Source organism: Aedes albopictus, chromosome 1 (genome assembly GCF_035046485.1).
Source record: "Aedes albopictus strain Foshan chromosome 1, AalbF5, whole genome shotgun sequence".
NCBI classification, from domain to species: Eukaryota; Metazoa; Arthropoda; class Insecta; order Diptera; family Culicidae; genus Aedes; species Aedes albopictus.
Genome location: NC_085136.1, coordinates 292,301,040 through 292,325,551, shown reverse-complemented (window position 1 = coordinate 292,325,551; position 24,512 = coordinate 292,301,040). Strand labels below are relative to the sequence as shown.

The 24,512-nt window shown below is 41.1% G+C and overlaps 1 protein-coding gene across 7 annotated transcripts in view; it reads right to left on the bottom strand.

The window, feature by feature from the left end:
• Positions 1-24,512, bottom strand: part of LOC109421116 (chloride channel protein 2) — a 349,200-nt gene that overhangs the window by 207,585 nt on the left and 117,103 nt on the right. The window contains exons 1-2 of one of the 7 annotated variants that reach the window (XM_062846992.1): positions 15,742-16,098; positions 15,471-15,666 (exon numbers count right to left, since the gene is read on the bottom strand). The exons of 3 other annotated variants lie outside the window; for them this stretch is intronic. In XM_062846992.1, coding sequence (XP_062702976.1) covers positions 15,471-15,666; positions 15,742-15,929 — 384 coding nt within the window. In that variant the 5' untranslated portion in view covers positions 15,930-16,098. Of the gene's footprint in view, positions 1-15,470; positions 15,667-15,741; positions 16,099-22,598; positions 22,825-24,512 lie in introns of those variants that run through there. 3 more of the 7 variants (XM_062847000.1, XM_062847005.1, XM_062847006.1) reach the window with 3 other exon arrangements.

Genomic DNA, 24,512 nt, shown 5'->3' with positions numbered 1-24,512 from the left:
TGAAACCAGCTTGAAACCCCCTTGAAGCCTCATGAGACCTCCTGGAACCCCTGAAGCGCCCAGAAACACACTGTCAAAATTCACGAAACGTCTAAAACCCTCTGATACGATCTAAATCTGCAACCCGGAAGTTGCATTTTGAAACTATTCTGGAATGCCACTAAAATGCATCTAAAACTTACTAAAACTACTTAAAGTCGCCCTAAAATGTCCCTCAAACACCTTTTAGGGAGCCTTTTAAGCTTTTCTGAAACTCCTGGAAACTCTCTTAAACCCCGGAGCAAAACCTTTTCTCGTGAACTAAGTTCCGTTATTTTAAACACTGTCCTATTTTTTGCACGAAATTCCTTAATTTAGGTCCTGTTTTAATTTATGTGATTTTTCAAGCGCAAAAGAGTATGACATAGAAAGATATGTGGAGGTTTTACGAAACTGTCATCGACGAGCGGAGAAAATCAGCGCCTTCTTCATCATGCGCAACGACCGTGATGGATACTTGCCGACAGACAAATAAATGCAATGGTGGCTACCAAGAGGAGAAAGCTCTTCGAGGATTTGTAGAACGGTGGAAATGGAAGTGCGACTGAAAGAACTGAAATCGACGATGACGGAAAGGCTGTGGAACCTCCAACGCTAGACGAGGTCAAGACAGCCATTAGAGGACTGAAGAACAACAACCCTGCTGGGAAAGACGAACTCCCGGCCGAGCTTCTCAAGCAGGGTAAAGAGCAGCTGTATCAACTCCTGCATTGTATTATATTGAATATATGGGACTATAAAAACAACTGCCAGCTGGTTGCTTAGTTTGTCTCATTTGCTGTCTATACAAGAAAAGGTATGCGACTGGAGTGCGCGAATCACAGAGATTTTACTTCTGGCATCTAAGCCGAAAGAGAGATGGATACATGCTCTGTGACTGTGGTTAATGGAGTCGATGGTTCGAATCCCAATTACAAGTTTCACTAGTACGTACAGTAACTGACAAAAAATGCCTCTGCTAGACACTATTGGTGTCAACATATGCAAAAGAATCTGGGTTAAACAGGGTATCGAATTCTAACGGAAATACTGTTCCATAAAGTCAAAGCTGTCATTTTTTTTCTCAATACTCCTAAGCGTATTCACTCCGGATGCTCGTGTTGTGTAGTTGTACGATGATCCATTCAACAGCTGCAATCCAAAACGTCAGCCAAGTCAGTAGCCCGGTTGCTAGTTGGTGTATCATAAATACAGCGGTCACCATAGTTCAGTATACCAAGCTTCAACGGGGCCCCGAAGATGAATGTGAGATCTTCAAAGAGCAAACTCAAGTGGAAAATTGAGTTATCACTGGACTGATATGTGCATGCTACAACGAGGCTGTCGGACCGGACCGGACAGCCATTGACGTCAGAGCAAGAGAACGGGTTCCACAGTTGCATAGGAAGACAATTGAATTAGCTATACGATTGTCGTTATCTTGCGAAATTGATTTTATGATTGAGTTGTGGGACTGGTGAGAAGGAGACGTAACGATACATCTGTCAGCCGTGGTATTTCGCATAAACAAATATTCTGCGTCTTGGCGTAACGTTCCAACTAGGATGAAGCATTTCAACTGAATGTTCTATGAGCACTTCCACAGTTATCATCTAAGAGCATCAACTACCAATGACCATTTGCACTTGAATATTATGTGGCAGCCACGAAGATATTCTATGCTTGAATTTCAAGAAAATTTCAGTTAGGAAAAGTTCCACGACAGACCAGGAATCGAACCCGTTGCCAAACATTATTACACTGTAAAAAGAGCAGATCAGATCGTAACATCGCGGAAGCCTTGATAAATTTTGTACCACCCTTTGCTGCTCTATTGACGTCTATTTCTGTAATCATTAAACAAATACGCTCCCAGTTATTCTTCGTATGATTTCCATTCTAATACAGAAGAGGGTAAATATAGCGCCGTGCAAATTACAAATAACCTCTTCCATGGTATGCCGCGGCATCGAAACATATGCACGCAGTTTACCAATTATTACCGACGTTTAGCGTGCCATTCGACAAGGATAAACATCCATAAAATGGCGTGGATAAACGGCGCGTTAGTACTCCCCCACGTGCATCCCCTGTGTACTAGTGCAGTGGTCCGGAGGTCGCGCCGCCGTTCACCGAGATGAAAATTCAATTAACTGATAACAGTGCGATATACCACCGGGCCGCGCTCCTCGCTCGCCGGCACGACAACACAGGCTGCAGCAGGCTCAATTACCGGCACGAGACTATTCGAACCGGTTAGAACCACCCGCAATTCATTCTGGAAACCGCGCCGACCGACAACCGTTTCGACCACATTCAATCATCACTTTATGACTTCTCGGTTCGCTTTCGGTTGTTTATTTGTATCACACGTTCTATTCATGTGGTAAGGGGACCGGTGTGAAAAGCGCTAAGAAGGACAAAAGCTCTCCGGCTGATTTCAAGCCGATGAAAGTCATTTGATGATACAGTCATTTGGCATATCATATTTAAGAAATGACTTATTCTTCACTATCACTTTTGAGTTGCTTAGGATAGAATGTCTGATTTGAAACACTAGTTAAAAATTCTAATTAAAAGTTCCAGCATAAATTCCGCAAGGCTCAAGGGATTATCCTAAAAATTCATTTAGAAACAAATGTAAGTTTCAAAAGGTATTACAATGAAAGTTTATAGTGAAAGCCATGTGGACTTTCTGGCGGAAAATCCTGAAAGTATTAAAAATGAATGATTGGCAGAAAATTGCGGATTTTTAAATAATTATTAGTCTTCAATTTTTATATCGGGTTTAAATCGAATGTTCATTAAACATTCATCTAGTTTTTGTCATTTTTTAAATAATAATTTCTGTTAGCTGCTCAAACATGTCAAGGAGGAGTGGAGTGGACCTGGTGTGATGGTCATAACACTCGACTATCACGCCGTGGACCTGGGATCGAATCTCACTCCCGACAAACTCTCAAAACATGAGTTATTCCTTCGAAAGGGGAGTAAAGCGTGTGTCCCGAGATAAATTAGCCCTGGTTTCAAAATTCCGTTAATAAAGATAAAAAAAAAAATGTCAAGGACGATTTCAAGAACTGGAATAAATTCTTCTATGCAGTTGCTCGAGAACTTCTGGGTTCTTTTTAGCAATTTATAAAGATATTTCCCTTAAAAATACCCCTCCAGTTTCCTTTATAATAATTCTTTCGTGAATCATAGAAGTATAACTACAAATTTCCAAGAGCTTCCTGTTTTATTTACCTTTTTGTTCATTTGCCGACATTAATGTTACAAAACAGTTCCAGGCTTTCCGTGGTAGACGCATACAACCCTACACTTCTCTGTCTATCGTTATATCGATCACTTATCCGCCACTTACTGGCTGCAGCGCAGCGTCGGGTATCCATCTATGTACTAGGTATAAATCAATCGATCATCATCACCACCCGCGCGCTGGTATCGGTCTCGGTCATCGTACCGAAACAGTTTTACCACCGTTCTGACATTGGCATTTAGCCACCTGTTGGATGGTTTGCTAGCGGCGACCAGCGGTCAGTCGGTTCAACTACTATATGTATCAAAATTGGTGATATGATTGGTTGTAATGGATCATGATTGAGTTGTTGCATACGCACTAACTTAATAGCTTACGTTGTGATATAAAAGTTTATTTGAAGTTGGGTGTATCTGTGAATGGAGCTGTTGACAAGTATACGGGAATTTTGTTCGGTGGTTGTGCATTAGGCCTGTTCCCCTTATCAAATATGTTCTCTGATTCTCAAGTCCACCACCATATTTTGATTGCCATCTTAAAAGAAGTATCTGGTCAAAATTTCAGCCAAATCCATTGAAATTAAGAGGTGCATCAAATCAATTTTGCGTTTTTCGACTATTTTTGAACTTCAAAAAATCATAATTACTCTAAATCTTGTCAAAACTTAATTATTTTTGGCACAAATTGAAAGATAGGGAATCGCGCCACTTGGGCGGTGGCTTCTATATTCGTCTGTTTTCCACTTTAACTCAGTCAAATTTGAACCAATTGACACAACTTTTGGAATGTGGTGAGATAGGTATAGTATCTACCCGTGTACAACATTTCAAGTCAATTGGATCAAAATTGACTGAGTTGTAGTGGAAAACAGCAGTATATAGAAGCCACCGCCCAAGTGGCGCGATACCCTATACTTGTTGGCTACAACTTCTCCGAACAACGTATGCCAATAAAATTGAAGGAAACATATGTAATTATCACATTTGTAATAAAAAAAACTTAAAAAGTTGATTTTTTGGTAGATTTTGTCCTGGAACATCCTAAAATACGTAATAAGTTGTATATTTTAAAACGGCATCATGTTCTCTCATGTTTTGTGGCTATTTGCTTCTTTGACATCAATGCTATAGGAATTGAGCAAAAATTGTTAAAATTCGGGAAAGCCAAAGACCTCCCAAAAACTAGATTTTTGGAGGCAATCACGCTGCGCTGTGGCGCGAAATTGTACTGAACGTAGTAGCTTTGCTTCCTTGTAGTTTGCCTTGGCTACCCCCTACCACACGGGTGTCAACAAACAAGCATCTTTGATGAATGGAAAGCGTCCTACGCCACTGCATTTTGTGTGCGGTAGCAACAAATTTACAGTTTGTAAAATGTGGTTAGATACCTAATTATTATTTACGACAGGAAATCCAATCGCTAGAAAAATAGACTTTGATACCTAAATATGAATATTTAGTATGGAAATCGGTTCTGTCTTTACACTCATTTCTCGTAGTGTATTATGTAGTGTCTTTGCTGTTTATGGATGGGTCCTTATTTACAATATACAAAACAAGTTTATCTACCCCTATGAATTTACACTTTTTGTTTTATTTTTCTGATGAAAACCAGTTTAACCTTCCTAAGATGTTAAGGTTTTTGCACCACGTGGGTATAGTGCATGTTCAGCGTGCCTGTCTGGGTCATATTGACCCCAACACTCTAATAGGGTTAATATGATGAGTTTTCCTTCATGTTTATCAATTATGTTTGTTTATTTGTCATTTTGCATTGAAAATACGGCGTTTATGTCTTTTTCTTGAGATTGTATGTGATAAATTATAAAAATGGGTAAAAAACTACGTGAAAAAAGTTTATCCAGCTCCGAACGGATACTACGAGTTATGTTTGTTTCAAGCGATTCTAGTGGGTATGGACCACTGCACGAGTTTACTCATTTGACGTCCGAGCGGTGCCGTGTTTACAGAAAATGTACTCGTTTCCATGGCCACCTAGATAACACGGCACCACTCAAAAGTCAAACGGGTGAACATGTGCATTGGTCCATCCCGTAATTTTCTTGAATGTAAACATTGTGTTCAGCTGTCATTAAGTGATCTTAAATTTGTTGGCACTAAATTTTAATTTCGTGTTTAAAATTGGAAGTAATTTGTTACCAATTGCCCAAAAAGGCACAAATGTCGATCAGTATCCAAAATTTGATTGTTGAACATCACAATACTGGCAAAAACTACCTTAATATGGCCGTTATTGTCCAGCTTTACAAGGATACGGGCGCCTGGACTAATTCGTTCAACAAAAAGCATGGTTCCCCAAGCAACACGGTTTGTTTCCTAGCGAGTAACAGCAACCTGAATGATTAATGCAACTTATCTACTAAGGTAGAATCATCAGTTTTGACCAGCCGGGTGTTTTGGCCATTGTGCGTTACTCAGCCTGTTGCGATCTAATGTCGTTTTCCGTTTATTCCAAGAGCGAACCTAGATTCGCCATTGATCCGCCCTAACTGCTGTCAAAACGTTCGTTTATTCGTTCGGATCGAATCTGAATCCGGCCCAGATCCGACCCAAACATTACGAGGTTCGCAAAGCCGATTTTTTTTTGCAACCCAACCCGAGCGGGGGTTATCTGTCAAAGTGGATGTAAACAAACAATCCACTAAGGGCCAGAATCGCAAACTAGCGAAACAAAATTATTTACTCCAAAACGAAGCATTCCCGACACATGGTGTCTTCGACAAAGTTCGACAAAGCTTGACATCAGCAGAGGCATCTATTGCCAAGAACGTAATAGTTCGCAAATCGTCCGCATAGGTAGCGCCACCATCTAACTTCTTTGGTCGTCCTAAAGACTTGGCGTCTTCAGAAAAGTTGTTCATTTTGGAAAAATAAACAACTCTTTCTCAGGCGTCAAAATTCCACAGCCTACTGTTTTCGAGTGATTTTAAAAATTAAAAATAATCAATGAAAAAACAGATTTTTAAGCTTATTTTGACATTTTTACTAGAAACCATGTGAGTTTATTTTTTTTCCTAATGCAAATGTGTCAAACCAAACACATTGGCGTGATAGTCACGTGCTTTAACCATCACACCAGGTCCGCTCCACGATATTCATTGACTTATAATTAGGGATCTAGGGGTGATTCCTAGCGGTAAAGTATAGTTTCATCGATCGATGATCGATGATTGTCGGCTGTTCGAGTCCGTATGAAGTTGATCATCAATATTAACTTCTTTTCTCGATCAGCCTAGATAGCTGTGTAGTGTCGGTAGCGATTGTCTCAATTGGCTAAGAATAACACTTTGGACCGCCTGTTCCGGTGGTAAGAATCCACCAACAGGTGACCCCTAATTCATGGTGTGATGCGGCTTTATGCTTACCGTGCCTAGGAATGAATGGCTAGGGGGGGGTCTAATAAAAACCTAACCGCTAACGGAGCCTGTGGAGTACCAGGGCGCCCTCCACAGTATGTAGCCCTTACTGCGCTAACCGGAGCAATGGTGCAGTGGACCTTGTGTTTCTCCGAGACAATCAGCTGCCCTTCTTTAGTCTCACTTGAGGCTAAATAAGGGCGGGATTGTGAAGATGTTGTTAATTAGTTTAAATTTTCACTTATATGGTTTCGCATTATGCGATTTACACAGTGTATTCTGTGTATCCTCGCCTTTGGCGTTTTCCAATCGATACCGATTTGGTTTTATTGTTGCTGTTCTTTGTTGTGCTGCTGTTGCGAAGAGTTTAATCTTACCTAGTTTGGGTAGTGGCTACGGTTAGGATAGCTCAGATCAATCTTCAGCATAAAAGAACAGCAACGATCAATCTTTGCAGACTTATGCAAAATGGTACAGCCCAAGTGGCCTTGGTACAAGAACCTTACTTTCGTAAGGGAAATTTCTATCTAGGAAACCTTGTGAACCCGGTGTTTGCCACTTTCAGTAAACATGAAATGGCAAACTCGCGTGTCATGCCTCGAGCCTGTGTGCTTGTCAACAACGCAATAGTTGCTACACTCATCTCTGAACTAACCACCAGAGATGTATGTGCTATCACAATTGATGTATCTGTTGGAAACCTCAACAGGAAATACGTCTATTGTTCTGTGTATTTACCACATGATGAACCATCCCCTACGGATGCTTTCAAACAAGTCATCGCATACTGCACTTCAAAAGGCCTTCCGCTAATTGTTGGCAGTGATGCTAATGCTCACCATATCATCTGGGGCAGCTCAGACATTAACTTGAGAGGCTCCAGTTTGATGGAGTACTTAAGTAGTACAGATCTTGCATTACTTAACATAGGCAACCGCCCAACCTTCATGGTATCTGCTAAAGAGGAAGTGTTAGATATAACGCTTTGCTCTAGCAGAATTAGTCACGAGCTGACCAATTGGCATGTGTCAGATGAAGAATCTTTATCTGACCATCGCTATATCTTTTTTGAACATTTAAATGTTACTTCGCAAACATTGCGTTTCAGGAATCCTCGGTCAACAAACTGGGATCTTTATACTGATTTGGTTGCAGCCAAATTTCATGGATATTCACCATCCATTGACACTCCAAGTGATTTAGATGATGCCGTTGATACTACAACGACCTTCATCATGGAAGCTTTTGAAGAAGCATGCCCTCTACGGTCTGTGAAGATCACAAGAGGAACCCCTTGGTGGAACTCTGATCTGGCGAAACTCAGGAAACAATGTAGAAAGAGTTGGAACAGACGACGTTCGGCTGGTTCGGAGGCTTTCAGGTCGGCTCGCAAGGCCTACAGGAAAGCTCTCCGGTCTGCTGAACGATCCGGCTGGAAAAACCTTTGTACAAATGTTTCCAGCTTGAGTGAAGTCAGTCGGTTAAACAAAATCCTTGCGAAATCTAAGGATTTCCGGGTGAACGAACTTCGTTTGCCAAATGGCGATCTGACTTCCTCTGATGAGGAAGTTCTGGAATGCTTATTCAGCACACACTTCCCTGGATGTGTGGATATTACATCTTCGGATGATCCTGATGTCTTTTCTTGTAGTTATGATTCTTTAGCTTCGGCTCGGAGTATTGTAACTATAGAATCGATTGAGTGGGCTCTTAATAGCTTTGCTCCTTTCAAATCTCCTGGGGCAGATGGGATTTATCCTATTTTGCTTCAGAAGGGATTTGATTATTTCAAACATGTTTTGAAAAAACTACTTGTTTGCAGTTTTGCTACAGGGTATATTCCCAAATCCTGGAGGGATATTACTGTAAAGTTTATTCCGAAAGTGGGTCGTGCGTCGTATGAAGAAGCAAAGAGTTTCAGACCTATCAGTTTGACCTCTTTTCTTCTGAAATGCTTAGAACGCATTGTGGATCATCATATCCGTGATGTTCATCTGGCCAACGTGCCTCTTCATGTGAACCAACATGCCTACCAATCTGGTAAGTCCACTGTGACTCTTTTACACAAGGTTGTTTACGATATCGAGAAAGCATTCGCTCAAAAGCAATCTTGTTTGGGTGTTTTCTTAGATATCGAGGGTGCCTTTGACAACGTGCCTTTCGATGCCATATTGGAAGCCGCACGGAGTCATGGTATATCTCCAATGATTTCCAATTGGATTCACCAAATGCTCAAAAACCGATATCTCTTCTCGACATTGCGTCTTGCAGGGATTAGGAAATTGAGTGTTTGTGGATGCCCCCAAGGGGGAGTCTTATCACCGCTTTTGTGGAATCTCGTAGCAGATACGCTATTGAGGCAACTCAATAATAGCGGTTTTCCTACTTATGGTTTTGCCGACGACTACCTTACATTGTAAGTTGGTATGTGCATCAGCACCCTTTTCGACCTGATGCAAAACGCCCTTCAGGTAGTTGAGGGTTGGTGTCGCCAATATGGCCTTTCGGTTAATCCGAGTAAAACATCTATTGTTCTTTTCACGGAAAGGCGAAACCGTAATGGCGTTCGACCTTTGCGTCTCTTTGATTCTGAAATCGATGTGACTGAACAGGTAAAGTACGTTGGAGTCATTCTTGATTCCAAGCTTTCCTGGACACCTCACATTGAGTTCAGAATCAAGAAAGCTTGTATGGCCTTCGGGCAATGCCGGCGTACTTTTGGTACAACTTGGGGTCTAAAACCCAAGTATATCAAATGGATTTACACAACTGTGGTTCGGCCAATATTGGCTTATGGATGTCTTGTGTGGTGGCAAAAGGGTGAAGTGAGAACGGTCCAATCAAAATTAGGCCATCTCCAAAGGATGTGCTTAATGGCGATGTCTGGAGCGTTCTCTTCAACTCCTGCGGCAGCGCTAGAAGTTCTCTTTGACGTTGCCCCACTACACATTCATCTCAAACAAGAAGCCCTTTCTTGCACTTACCGGTTACGGGTACTCGGTCTACTAGAGGAAACTCCTGTGAACCGCAGTTCAACACACACCTCGTTGTTTCCACTTTTGGTGAATTGGGACAAAATTGTCCTTGCTCCAAGTGATCTTACAATTGCTTGTAATTTTCCATATAGGACATTTTCCACGAAATTCCCTTCCCGGGAAGAGTGGACATCTGGTTATCTGGAAAGAAGTATTTCAGACGGCATCGTATGTTACACTGATGGCTCCCTTCTCGAAGGTCGAGCAGGTGCTGGTGTTTATTCTCGTGAGCTAAGGCTGTATCAGTCTTATTCACTTGGTAGACACTGTACCGTTTTTCAGGCCGAAATCTTTGCTCTTATGTGCGGAGTGCAATCAGCACTTCAGCAGCACGTAATGGGCAAAGTAATATACTTCTGTTCAGATAGCCAGGCTGCTATTAAAGCACTTGCTTCGGCCAACTCCAGGTCGAAGATAGTTATCGCTTGTCGAACTCAAATCGAGGAGCTGAATTCAGCAAACGCTGTTCACCTTCTATGGGTACCTGGTCATTCTTCCATCGCTGGAAATGAATTGGCTGATGAGTTAGCTCGCTCTGGAGCATCACATGACTTCATTGGCCCTGAGCCAGCTATTCCGATATCGAAGTGTTGGATTAAGCTTCAGATTCACACCTGGGCTGTCACTCAACACAGACAATATTGGAATAGTTTGGAGTCATGTCGTCAAACCAAATTGTATAGTGCTGAGCCATCTCTACGGGTGGCGAAGTATCTAACTAATCTGTCTAAGCAGAATTGCAGCATGTTGGTCAAAGCATTGACTGGCCACTGCCGTCTCAGCTATCACATGGCGAATATTCAGCAAGCTGATTCATTTCCCTGTGATAGCTGTGAATCCGATTATGGAACTTCGTATCATTTGATATGTAACTGTCCAGTTTTCGCGCAACTGCGTTTCCGAGTATTCGGTAAACACTTATTAAGTGAAACTGACTTCAGAAACCTGAATCTTCAGGATATTCTGTTGTTCTTAACCCGCTGTGGTAAAGAGCTATAGGCTCTCTTTCGCTTTATGCGTTATTACAGTGCCCTTTTCAGGGCGCTGTTTGAACCCATTGTGGTACGCTTGTGCGTCAGTACCCTCTTCCAGGGTATTTTTCCTATTTCCCTACCTGTCCCTATCCCCATCCAAATCCTTTTTCCTTCCTTTTCCCTCAGGTAGATGATGAAATAGGCTGTTATTTTGGCGATGGCACAAATGTCCCAAATGGAGGATAACGTGCCTCTGGAGCCGGCCTTCTGATACCTGATACCTGATAGTTTCATCGATCGAGCTGAAATTTTGCACAGTTTATATGAGGGCAAAATGGAACTCAAAAAGTATACATGAACGAGAGTTTTCCCATTTTTATTTTTTCCTATATAACCGTGCCCCAGGCTTATGGACCGAGTAGAATGGAGACGACTCCTATGTACAACAGAGATGATATTGTGTTTCAGTAGCTAGAAGCGAGTTGAGGTTGAGAAAATAATTTTGATAAATAAGATGCGATCTTTAAAGACCGCTTGGTGATCAATAAGATACGAGTTTTGAGGACCGCTTAGTGTTGAATAAGAAGAGAGTTTTATGACCGATTGATGGTGAATATCAAGCGCTTTTGAAGATCGCTTGGTTCTGCACTAAAAACGAGTTTCAACCCGAGCAGAAGAGAATATCAACAGCATAATAACATATGTTATTTTGGCATAATAACTGTATAATGAAATTAGTAATTATTGTGTTATTAACATATCTTATTATGTAATAAACTTGTCTGTCATAAGCGGCAAAATAACAAAAATCATAACAAAAAAATGTTCCTATAAGACCAATTTAATAACAATGAACTTTGCAGCGAATTTGAAAACTTGTTATTGTTGTGTTATAGTTCATCACATATTTGTACATTTTGAATAGTAGAATAATAACAAAGCTTGGTATACAACAAAGTAAATAACTGAAATGTTATTTAGTGAATAAATCTCCATAACTTGATCATAACAAAATAAGATTGCCCAATAAAACATGTTATAAAAAAATAATCTATATATATAAAAATGAGTTTACAGTCCCTTTGAGGCAACAAAACTCACGAACGGCCGAACCGATCAGGATGACTTATGCAGGGTTTGATTCGTATTCGTGGTGACTGTGTTTATATGCAGAAAAAGTTACGAAAATCAACCGGAAAAGTAACAAAATTGAAAAAAAATGATTTTGCATGAGCTGGGAAGGAAATCAACACGATCGAAATGAAATCAATCTAGAGTGCGGTGACGTTATGAGCTCAACAGATGTCAAACCACCACAGCTGGGCAAGACAACGTTTGCCGGGTCAGCTAGTACTTTGATAAGTTAATAATAACACATTATGATATAAAAACAGGCTATGTGATTATGTTGTTATGAATTTGATATTCTCGTCTGCTCGGGAAGGACCACCTGGGGATGAATAAGATGCAAGTTTTGACATCCTTTTTCGATTCTGGATGAATAGCTAGGAACGAGTTAGATTTGCTAGATTTGTTAGATTATTTGCCAGCCCTAGAGATGGCTCTATCTGGACAGAATACGTGCCGCTATTACGTGCCGCTGAAGTGCTGATTGCACTCCGCACATAACAGCAAAGATTTCGGCTTAAAAAAATGAGTAAGAGTGATGTAGCTAAAGTTCACGAGAATAGACACTAGAACCTGTTCGACCTTCGAGAAGGTAGCCATCAGTGTAACATACGATGCCATCTGAAATATTTCTCTTCAGATAACCAGATGTTCACTTTTCTCGGGAAAGGAAAATGTAGTATATGGAAAATTACAAGCAATCCAATCTTACAACTTGGAGTAGGACCACTTCGTCCCATTACACCAAACATGGAAACAACAAAGTGTGTGTTGATTTGCGGTGCTTCTTGTTGGAGATTATTGTGTAGTAAGGCAACGTCGAAGAGAATTTCAAGCACTGCCATGGAAATTGAAGAAAACACTTCAGACACCGCCATTAGACACATTCTTTGGAGATGTCTCAATTTTGATTGCATTATTCTCACTGCGAAATTTTGTCGCCACACAAGATATCCATAAGCTTATATTGATTGAACAATAGTTGGGTTACTCCATTTGATGTACTTGGGTCTTAGACCACAAATTTTATCTAAGGTTCGTCGGCATTGCCCAAAAGCCATACAATCTTTCATGATTCTGAACTGAATATGAGTTATCCAGGAAAGCTTAGAATCAAGAATGACTCCTAGGTACTTTACCCGGTCGGTCACATTGATTTCAGAATCAAAAAGACGTACCTATAAGTCGAACGTTAATGTGAATGTTTTACAACTTTGTGTAAAAGAGTGACAGATTGGTAGGCGTGTTGGTTTACATGAAGAGGCATATTAGCCAAATGAACATCATCGATGTGTCGATCGACAATGTAAGAATTTCAGAAGCAAATAGGTCAATCTACAAATAAAAAAGGAGTAGAGCTTCTTTATACTACGAGTGGTAGACCGTTTATGATAATTTTTGTCTGGTTTGTCCACAAAGATTGATGGACAAGCGTTCTTAATTTTTTGTAGGATTTCTTGTTTTGAGTGTAACTACTGAATAATGTCTAACTAAGTAATTAAAAAAAATATTTTAGAGTAGGTCTTACATTTAAATTAATTTTGATCTTCTGTGTGGCAGGATGGCAGTTGGTAGAATGCAAACAATTCGACGAATTTTAATCAATGTCACGTTCATGGCTAACAGGCTTTCAGTGTAGCTCTATATACAGGGTGTTAGGTTCCTGAGTGCAAGCTTTTTAAAGGGTGATAGAGGACCATAAATGGTGAAAAAAATCGTTTTACGCATATGGTCAAATCTCAACCGTTACGTAGTTATTGAACTCCCCATGTTTTTGACTCTTATTGCCTTAGCTGGCTATAACTTTAAAATGGTCAAACTTATCGCAGTTACTTTACTCTTATTCGAAAGAGTAATGAATTTTCTATTAAATGGCATCTTTAAACCGATTGGTTTAGTTAAATAACTAAGTTTTGTAGAGCAAAACAGCTCAAAATAGTGTGTTTTTATTTGTTTATGTCAATTATCTTTAAAACATGCGTAATAAATTAAAATTCTTTCTTTGGCAAAGTTGTGCCCCCTATTATACTTTTGTTCTTTGACGCCAAACTTCTAACTCTTATCGTTTTCTTGCAATTTTGATTTAAATGTGCGGCACAGTGCGCAAAAAAGTGCTTTACCATGACGATTGCAAATGTATGATCAGAAATGCGACGTTTAAATCGAAATTGAAAGAAAACGATAAGAGATAGAAGTTTGATGTCAAAGAACGAATTGTAGAGTGAAACAGGGGCCACAACTTTTCCAAAGAAAGAATTTTAAATTATTACGCATTTTTCAAAAATAATAGACAAAAAAAAATTAAAACAAACAACTTTTAGGCTATTTTCTCTAGAAAACTTAGTTATTTAACTAAACCGATCGGTTCAAAGAAGCCATTTGATAGAAAATTCAATAATCTTTCGAATAAGGGTAAAAAAACTGCGATAAGTTTAACCATTTTAAAGTTATAGCCAGTTAAGGCAATAAGAGTAAAAAACATGGGGAGTTCAATAACTACGTAACGGTTGAGATTTGACCATATGCGTAGAACAATTTTTTTCACCATTTATGGTCCTCTATCACCCTTTAAAAAGTTTGCACTCAGGAACCTAACACCCTGTATTGTCACAATATCAGAAGAAGCAAAGAACGCCGACATAAGCACCGTCGCATCTAATCCTAGCACATTCTGACGCAAGCCGCGAACTTCACGCGTTGCAGCTCACACCTTACTTCCACCGTGATGCCGTTGTTGTTTGATGTTGACTGGTGGCGAGAGCAAACACTATCTACAAGCCACACTACACCAAAACCTCCATTTAGGTAATGGGTCGGGACTGCCTAAATAGAATTTTTACCTAAATGGATTCATTACCTAAATGGATTCAGTTCATTACCTAAATGGAGTACAAGGTTGCAAAGAAGTTTAACTAGGGAGAGTGACTCGAATAGGAGATTTAAAGATGGTCATGCGGAGTTTCAGAGAACTTTCAAGGGAGTTTTTGAAGGGGAGGGGCTTCAGGGGCGTTTTAGGGGGTTTTGGAGGGTCTCAGGTGAGAATTGTCATGCAAATGACTAGCTGGGCACGGAACACAAAAAAACCCTGAAAAATTCCGCCAGACTGAAAAATTGTTGAATGTCGGGTCAATGTCGGGTAAATTTTTATCGTATGTTGGGTCACTGTTGGACCAACATCGAACAACTGTTGGGTCTATGTTGGGTTTGGAGGCCAAAATAAAAACAGGTGAATGATAGGTTAATGTCGGGTATGACGTCATCAATCTTAAGTACTCCAACCGTTCTGAACACAACCAAATTCTATTTAGGTAACGTTACCTAAATGGAGGGACCTAAATAGATTTTACCTAAATGGATCCTACCTAAATGGAGGTTTGAGTGTACTCAGGAGCAAGAGCATTTGAGTTTGATTCATGATGTGAGTAACAGATGCCGTACGTACAACCAGCTCAAAATTGTATTTGGCATGCATACAAAAGTAAATATGTATACTAAACGGCGAGTGCTGGTCATTGCTGCTAGTAGTGGCATGCATAGTTCAACGAGAAATTATTGCACTAATTATTGTTACATTAGGGAAGCAGACATAGTCGTCACTCTTCATCATTGCCACCGCGCGCGGCGGTCGGTGGTCAATGGTCATGCATCGTCGTCGGAAGGCATTAGCGGGATGCACTTACGAGGGTCGTAATGTAGCCATCCTCGTCGGTATCGTACGCCTCGTCGTCGCTCGTCACCGTGGAAATGCTATCCTGATCCTCCGACATGCCCGGCATTGGCATAGGGTAGAAAGCTTGCGCTCGCTTCTTACGGGATTTCTTCTTCTGCGGAAGGTTATCCATCGATGCTTTCAGCAGGCGACGTTCGCGAAAGTCTCTGTGAATTGGTCACCGAGAATGCGTCCAGCTCATAGAAAAACGCCGGCATTCATAGACTATAACTATAACTCACCTTAAAACCCGCTCAAAGCTGGCCCACTCCTCGTCGACCAGTTCGACGTTCTCCTCGCCGAACTCTTCATCGTGGAAAACCCTTTCGGTGTAGTCAGCACTGTTGGCACGCAACCGGTCTGAGCCGTGGTTGGGACCGCGACCTCCTCGGCCGCGGTCCTTCTGGGCGTCGAATTTCTTGCGCCACATTTTGCAACTAGCTTTCTGTTGGGATCACTTTACTGCTAGCGCTCTTCAGATATCAGCTCACCACATTAGACCGACGAAACTTTCTAGCATGAACTTATCACATTACCACTGATTGGATGGTTCCTAGAGTGCGAGACTTATACTTCTCAAGCCTTAGACCTCGACAAAGAAAACGACATTGAAAATGGTGCTCACAGTCCAGTCATCATATGCGTCTACCAATTAACGCTGGTAGTCTAGGATGAATCAATCCGGCTACCCACGCCCGAACGTAGTCACGAATATCACATTTTTGTAGATTCAGAAGCTTGCTTACCGCACAGACAGACAGACGTAACTCTTAGAGGAAATTCATCAAAAACTTTTGCCCGGTGTATTTTTCATGAGCACACTGTCACCTATTGGTAGAACCGCACGAGACACTGTCGGCCATGATGGATTTCGATTTGACGTTTGTCTAACACGAACACTACTACACAAATCGCCTGTTTCGTTTGCATCATTCAGCAATGTGTACACTGGCAACCGTCAAAGCGGTCGAACACTAGCGCCTCTGGTGGGAAGATCACGGTAATCAAATGTAATGTGAGTTTACCGTTGAATGCATGTCCCAAGCCGTTTTGAAGAGTGCTACGTCTGTTTGTCTGTGCTTACCGCGTATTGAAACATAAAACTCTGAGGGGCTTTGTCATAACGACTTGAAAACTGTCCCAGCCCTGCAGTAAAGCGATAATAAAACAGAGAGGAACTTGATTATCTTGAGCAATTTTCTTCAATCTAGGATGGGATGCGTGAAGAAATCGCAAATACCTAGGCATATTCACTGCTAGTTGGTATATAAACATTGGTAGACAATGGCCCTATAGTTTCATGTACACACTTCAAAGAGTAGTGTCCATTTTTTTTCATTTATATTTCAGTCCCAAAGGTTTATAATAAGCTAGTAGACTTCAGATTGCTCCAGTAATTACGGATAAGTATGTAACGTCATACAGTATGGCAGATATGAATGTTGTTACGAGTGTAGACCTGAAGTCCTGAACTCCAAGGTAGTTTGACTAACCTGAAATATCACTGTAGTGTCTCTAAATGATATCTGAGATTTCAAGAGCTTCGTGGATCCCAGTAGATTATGCAATACTATTATTTATGGTGAAAACACAAAGTTTTCGTGTAGATTTGAAGGATTTCATTATAGAACAGTTTGGATGATCCTGAATGTCCCAAAGGTTTATAATATGCTAGAAGACTTCAGATTGCTCCAGTAACTGCGGTTGATTATGCAATGTTACTCACTTTAACAGATATGGCTACTGTTACGAGTGTAGACCTGAAGTCCTGAACTCCAAGGTAGTTTGGCTGACCTAGAATATCCCCATAGTGTCTAAAAATGACATTGTTGATTTCAAGAGTTTTACGGTTCCCAGTAGATTATGCAATACTATTATTTGTGGCGAAAATACATAAAATTATTCTTGTAGAATTGAAGAACTTCACTATAGGACAGTTTGGAACACCTAGAACATCCCAAAAAATCTCAAGATATGTTCCTGAAAGAGTCGAAGGATGAATTTCTGATGGAATTCTTTTGCAGGAATTGCAGGGAGTATTCCAGAAGAAACTCGTGGATGACTTCTTGAACAAATCCGTGGATGAACTTCTAAATGATTTCCTGAAGAAATTGTGAAAGAATTTCTGGATGACTACTTGGATAATTTCCCGGCTCATGTATGCATTCTTCTTAAATTATCTTAAAGAATACCAAAACAAATAGCAGGAGAAATTTCACAATAAATCCTTGAAATAACTAAAAAAAAGTATTCAGGTATTCCTGGAGGCATCCCTGGAGAAATTCTTGGGCGATGATGGAAGGAGTTTTGAAATTCCTGAACGAATCCTCAAATAAATTCTTCAAGGGATCCCAAGAGGTAGTTCTGAAAGAATCGCTAGAGGAATTCCTGAAGCAATCCCTGGAAGAACTCCCGGAGCATTCCCTGAAGAGATTCCTAGAAAAATCCCTGAAGGGATTCCTGGAAAAATCCCTGGAGGAATTCCGGGAGGAATTCCAGGAGGAATTCCGGGAGGAATCCCGGGAGGAATTCCAGGAGGAATCTCGGGAGGGATTTCAAGAGGAATCCCTGAAGAAATGCCTGGAAAAATCCCTTGAGAAATATCTGAACAAATCCCTGAAGAAATTCCTGGAGGAATTCCTCAAGGAATCCCTGGAGGAATTTCTGAAGCAATATCTGAAGCATTTCCTGATTTTTCCTGAAGCAATTCCTAGAGATATCTGTGGAGCAATACCTGGATCATTTTCTGGGGCAAACCATGAAAAAATTCCGGGAGGAATCTCTTGTTGTATTCCCGGAAAATTCCAAGAGGAATCTCCAGAAGAATTCTGGGAGGAATCCCTAGAGAATTTTTTAAAGAAATCCCTTGAGAAATTCCTGAAGGAATTCCTACTGGACTTCCTGCAGAAATCCCTGGAGGAACGCCTGATAAACTCTTGGAGAAATTTTTGGAGGAATTCCTGAAGGAATCCCGGGAGGAATTTCTGAAGCAATATCTGAAGCATTTCATGATTTTCCCTGAAGCAATTCCTGGAGATATCTGTGGAGAAATACCTGGAACATTTCCTGGGGCAATCCATGAAAGAATTCCTGGAGGAATCTATGGTTGTATTATCGAAAAATTCCAGGAGAAATCCCCAGAGGAATTCTGGGAGGAATCGCCAGAGGAATTCTGAGAGGAATTCTGGGAGGAATCCCTAGAGGAATTTTAAAAGAAATCCCTTGAGGAATTCCTGAAGGGATTCCTAGTGGAATTCCTGCAGAAATCCCTGGAGGAATACCTGATAAACTCTTGGAGAAATAGCTGGAAGAATTACTGTAGAGATTTCTGGAGGAAGCTCTGGAAGAATAACTGACCTAGAGAAACCCTTAGAAAAATTCTTTTAAAAAATTACTGTAAAAGTCCGGGGAGAATCCCTGCAGGAATCACTGGAAAAATCCCAAGCACAATGATTAGAAGAATTTCCAGTGCTGAAGAAATGCCTGGAGGAATTACCGGAAGAATGCCGGAAGGGATTCCTGGAACAATGCCTCCTAGAAGCATATCTAAAAGCATTCTTTGAGACATCGCTAGCGGAATCTGTGGAGGAATTCTTGGAAGTATATACGGAGGAGAAATTTTTGGATGAATATCTGGTGGAATTCCGGGAGGGATTTCTGAAGGAATTTCTGAAGGAATTCCTGAATAAATTCCTGGAGGGAATCTTGGAGGAATTCTGGGAGGTATTTTTGGCGAAATTCCTGACGTAATGCCATCTGGTCAAATCCCTGGAGCAATTCCTGGATGAACTACTGGAAGAATCCTGAGGAAATTCCTGCAAGGGTTTCTGGAGGAATCCCAAGAGGAATTTGTGAAGGAATGTCTGGAGGATTTCCTTAATTACCCTCAAAGAATACGTAGAGCAACCCCTGAGGAATCTCTGATTGAATTCCAGAAGGAATTCCTGGAGAAATTTCTGAAGAAATTTCTTGAAGAATTTCTGGAAAGTTTCCTGGAGGAACACCTGGAGGAATGCCTGGAAGAATTCCTGGATAAATTCTTGGAGAAATTCCTGAAGCAGTTCCTGGAGAAACCTCTGGAAGAATTACTTGAGAATTTCCTGGGGGCAACCTTGACACAATTCCTGGAAGAATCTCAGGCGGAATTCCTGGAGGAATGCTTGGAGGAATACCTGGTGGATTTTTTGGAGGAATTCCTGGAGCAATTCTTGGAGGATTTCCTGGAGGAGTGCCTGGAGGCATTCCTGGATGAAATTTTTCAGCACTTCCTGGAGAAATTTTTTGAAGAATGTTTAGTCGAATGCCTAGAGGAATACCTGTGGAGGAATATCTGGAGGGATTCCTGGAGGAATCCCTAAAGCAATTTCTACAGGAATCTCTGGAGGCATCCCTGGAGGAATAACTTTAGGAATTCTCAAATAAACTCTAGAAGGAACTCCTGTAGGAATTGCTGGAGAAAGCTCTGGAGGAATTTCTGGACGAATCCGTAGAGGAATTCAAAGAGAAAATCTTGGAGGAATGCCTGGAAGAATCCTTGGAGAAATTTCTGGACGAATTCCTGGCGGAATCCTTAGAGAAATTCCAACAAAAATCCTTGGAGAATTTTCAGAAGGAATACCTGAAGGAATTACTGCAGAAATCCATAGAGGGTTCCCTTGAGTAATTCCTAGATGAATCTCTTTAGGAATGCCTGGATAAGTGTTTGGAGGAATGCCCGGAAGAATTCCTCCTGGAGGAGACCCTGGAGTACTTCCTGGAGCAATCCATGGAGAAATTCCTGGAGAAATGCCTGTAGAAATTCCTGAAGGAATCTCTAGAGGAATTCCTGGCGGAATCCCTGGAGGAACTTCTGGGCAAATCACTGAAGAAAAAATCTGGGGTAATCACTGGAAGGATCCCTGGAGCGATTCTTGGATGAACCCTTGGAATAATTCCTGGAGAAACCCCTGAATGAGCTCCTGGAGGAATGCCATGAAGAATATCTAGAGGAACTTCTGGAAATATCTCTGGAGGATTGCTCAGAAGAATCCCTGCAAAAATCTGGAGGAATCCTTGGAAGTATTCCAGGAAGATTTTCTGAAGAAATCCCAGTAGAAAGTACTGAAGAAATCGCTGAAGGGTTGTTGGAAAAATCCTGAAGGAAACCAAAAAAGAGTTCGTTGGGAAAATTCTACAGACATCCCTATAGCAGTTTCTGAAGGAATCCCGGAAACAATCCCAAGAGGGAATTCCTTAACAATTCCTGTAGAATCCCAAGAAGAGTTCCTGGAAGAAATCTTGGAGTAATTTTCTAAGGATTTCCTGGAGTTGTTCCTGAAAGAATCCCAGAAAAATTTCCCAAGTGAATCTCTGAAGGAAGTCTTGAAAAAATACCTGAAGAAACCCCAGGAGGAATCCCGGAAGCATTCCCATGAGGAATTTCTTGGGAAATCTCAGGAGGGCTTTCTAAACGAATACCTGGATTCCCCGGTAAAAAATGTAATGGAATCCATGTCTGCAGTAATTGCTTGACGAATTATTGAAGGAATCCTTTGATGAACTCCTAAAGGATTTTTTGAACAAAACTTTGAATGAATTTCTGGATTAATTTTTAAATCTCTTGTAAAAATTTCTGAAAGAATTCTTGGAAGAATTTCCTTATGAAATACTCCGAAAAATTCCAGATGGAATTATCGGAGCAATCTCTCGTGGAATTCTTGGTAGAATATATGGAAAAATACTCGAAAAAAATCTCTGAAGGAATACTTGTAGAAATATCTATGGCGAAACTTCTTTGAGAATCCTTGGAGAAAATTTTAAAGAAATCTTAGAAAAAACACTAAATCAATCACTGGATGAACCTTTACAGTTATTCCAGGAGAAATTCCCGTAGGAATTTGTGGTAAAATCCTAAGAGATTCTTGAAGGAATCTCTATCCATGATGAAGCCATGGCAGGAAACTATAGGAAAATTCCTGGAGGAATCCTTTGATGCATCAAATTTCTTGTGGGTTTCGGAAAAAAGTTAGATAATTTTGGATAAAATCCTAAACTATTCTGAATTATTGATAATGTTGAGTTGATTAGAACTAAAAAAAAGGGAGCCACACCCTGCCCCCCCCCCCCCCCCCTTCCCCCTTCTGGCTATGCCCATGGTGGGATTAGATGTTTGGTGGCCCAAACCGCACGGCTACGAGGCTCCAATTTCAGAAAGCCACGATGGACATATTCATAATGGTTGAGCTTCTCTGAGTTGATGGATTTTTCTTCGTTGTGTTTCTTTTTCTCTTAACTTGACCAAACAAACAGTTTGTATCAGTTACTATCGATGACTGACTTTCAACGTGAATTCTAGGTATATTTGGCTCGTAGAGTACATTTGCACAAACTTTCAATTGCCATTTTCATTTGTCGAGGAAGGCTAAGCAATGATTAGTCCCACACGCACCAAGTTGTTTTCAGTAAATTTTTCTTCTCTGTAATATGTACCGAAAACTGCACTTCACATCACAAACTCATTTCCAAACTCAATGATACCGCCTTCGACACAGAAAAAAAAAGAAATTTCACCGAAGCCCGACCGCAGTCAAACTCAACGCGACAATTCTCAACTAAAGATCCCGAAAGACTGGGAAACTAAACGTACAATCCACCAAGATTCCGCGAAGTTTCCAGTCATATTCAACTCATCAGTGGTAACGAATTATCTCAACCCAAATCAGCGGTGCTTCAACTGACTCGCATTTTACTCGAATTCACAGAGAACTTTGCACCGCATCCAGCCTTAGAGTGTACACAAGCAGACCTTTCTCCTGATGATCACTCCCACCTCTAACTTAGTAGCGAATAAGCTACACGGAGAACATCTCCGGCCGGTCCCACAAGATCGTTCCACACCGTTCCAAACCGCCCCGATTCTCCATCCCATTGATGAATCTTAATAGGAAAATTAGAGACGACGCTTCGGCGACGATTTACTCATACACATCATCAACGAACGAGCGAGTAGTGCTAGTGCGACTTTTTAGCACGCTCACTCAGCTTTGTCGTGACCAGACCCGGCAAAAAGAACAACACATACGAATTCTTCCAGGTCCCCCCGCCACAGTTCAGGACTAACCTCGATCGTGGAGTACTTGCTATCCCAGAGCAACGGATGGTGTCGCCGGGTGCGCTCCTTCTTCAGCGTGGCCATCCGAACCATCCTGACCGTCGTCGGTTCTTGGGTTTTGCTGTTGCCGAAGTAGACACACCAACGCCACCTCGGAAATTCCGCTACCGTACCAGCTAATCGATTCCGATGGATAACTACTAAACATGATCGTTGGCGCTGGAATTGTTTTATAGATCGCAACGTTCGAGTTTTGGGAAGAAATTAGAACCGCGGACTTGCTAACTAGCGCCGGCCGTCTTCTTATCGTGGAGTAAATATTAGTTCTGAAAATTGTACCCGTTAATTACTCCCGGCTAGCCGGGCTGTTCGATTCGAGCGTCCAAGTCCGTGGACCAAAAAACTAGAGACATAGATGACGTCGCAACAGCGAAGAAGGCGGTAATGCGCGTGTTCGACATCGTTTCTCTATCAATATTTGGCGAGATACGATCAGCGCAAATTGTTTTTTAGCTCCCTGTGCGGCAATGGTGACACAGAATCAGTTCGGGGTCTCCCGGGCCCTTCAATGGAGTGCGTTTTTCGGGTTGCGCTGCGCTGTTCCAGCGCATGACTAAGGTACTATCAACAAGAGGGCGACCTTGATTGAAAGGTTTTTCCGGTTCCCAAAAACAGCAGTGAACGTTCTTTTTCGATAACAACAGGTGATAGTCGTTCGAGAGTAAAAATCACATGATTCCTTATAGGAAATGTGGAATAAACACCTGCAGACCGGAAGAAATCACGTGAAATATAGCACTGTTTCATTGTGCACAGTCATTCCTTGATAGTACCTTCCCTCGTCAGTACGAACCCTCCATCAGTAGGTCGGCTCTAGAGGCACGTTCTCCTCCATTCGGGAAACCTCCATAATACTTAATCTGTGTTTAGTACATACATGGTAGTTTCAACTAAGTACTTTTGGAGGTCAATGCAGTCTACTTATATCCGAACAGAGTACAAAAAAGAGAATCTACATAGAAACAGCTCAACTTTGGCTCATCAGAACTCAAAGTCTTTCTAACGAAACAATACTATACTTCAGACGAACTAATTTCTGGACTAGTTTGGTTGGTCTGGACTAGTCCAAAAGCACTTTGTAATAGTTCAATTTCAAGGGGTTTATAGATTATAGTTGGACATAAGAGTTACAGTGCATTGTGCAAATGGCTACTGTAACGGCTGTAGATAACAGTTTGATCGACTCTTAATGTCCCAAAAGAATACAATAATATATATCGGTCTTCAAGTGGGCCAAGCAACCATAGTTGATTAAGCAACGTCACTCTGTATAACGGGTATGATTACAGAACTTCAGATCTACACTAGACTAGTGTAGATCTGAAGTCCTGCTATTCTGAGTAGTTTTATTGGTCTGGAATATTCCAAAATAATGTTGGAATACTTCGTACAATTCCAACAGGATCATAGATTATAGTTGGATAACAATTCATTGCTAAAATAACTACTGCACAGGTGTAGATGTCAAGGACTAAGCTCCAACACAGATTGGACGAACCTGAATGCCCCTAAAGTATAGAATAACATAATCTGTAGGTCCGTTAACCATAACTGTTTATGTAACCTTACGCTGTAATGAGGGTGTATAACTAAAGCTACGAGTGCTAATCTGAAGCTAGTCGTTTAATTGGTCTGGAATATCCCGAAAGACCTTTGGAATGATTCATACAATTACAAGGGAGTCAAAGATGATAGTTGGATACGTGGTGTCACAGTTCATAGCGAATATTACTAATGTAACGTCTGTGAGAACAAAACTCCAAGACAGTTTGGATGACGATATTTATCCAGTAATTTTGTGGATTATGCAATGTTACTTTGTAGAGCGGATATGGCTGCTGTTACGAGCATAAATCTTAAGTT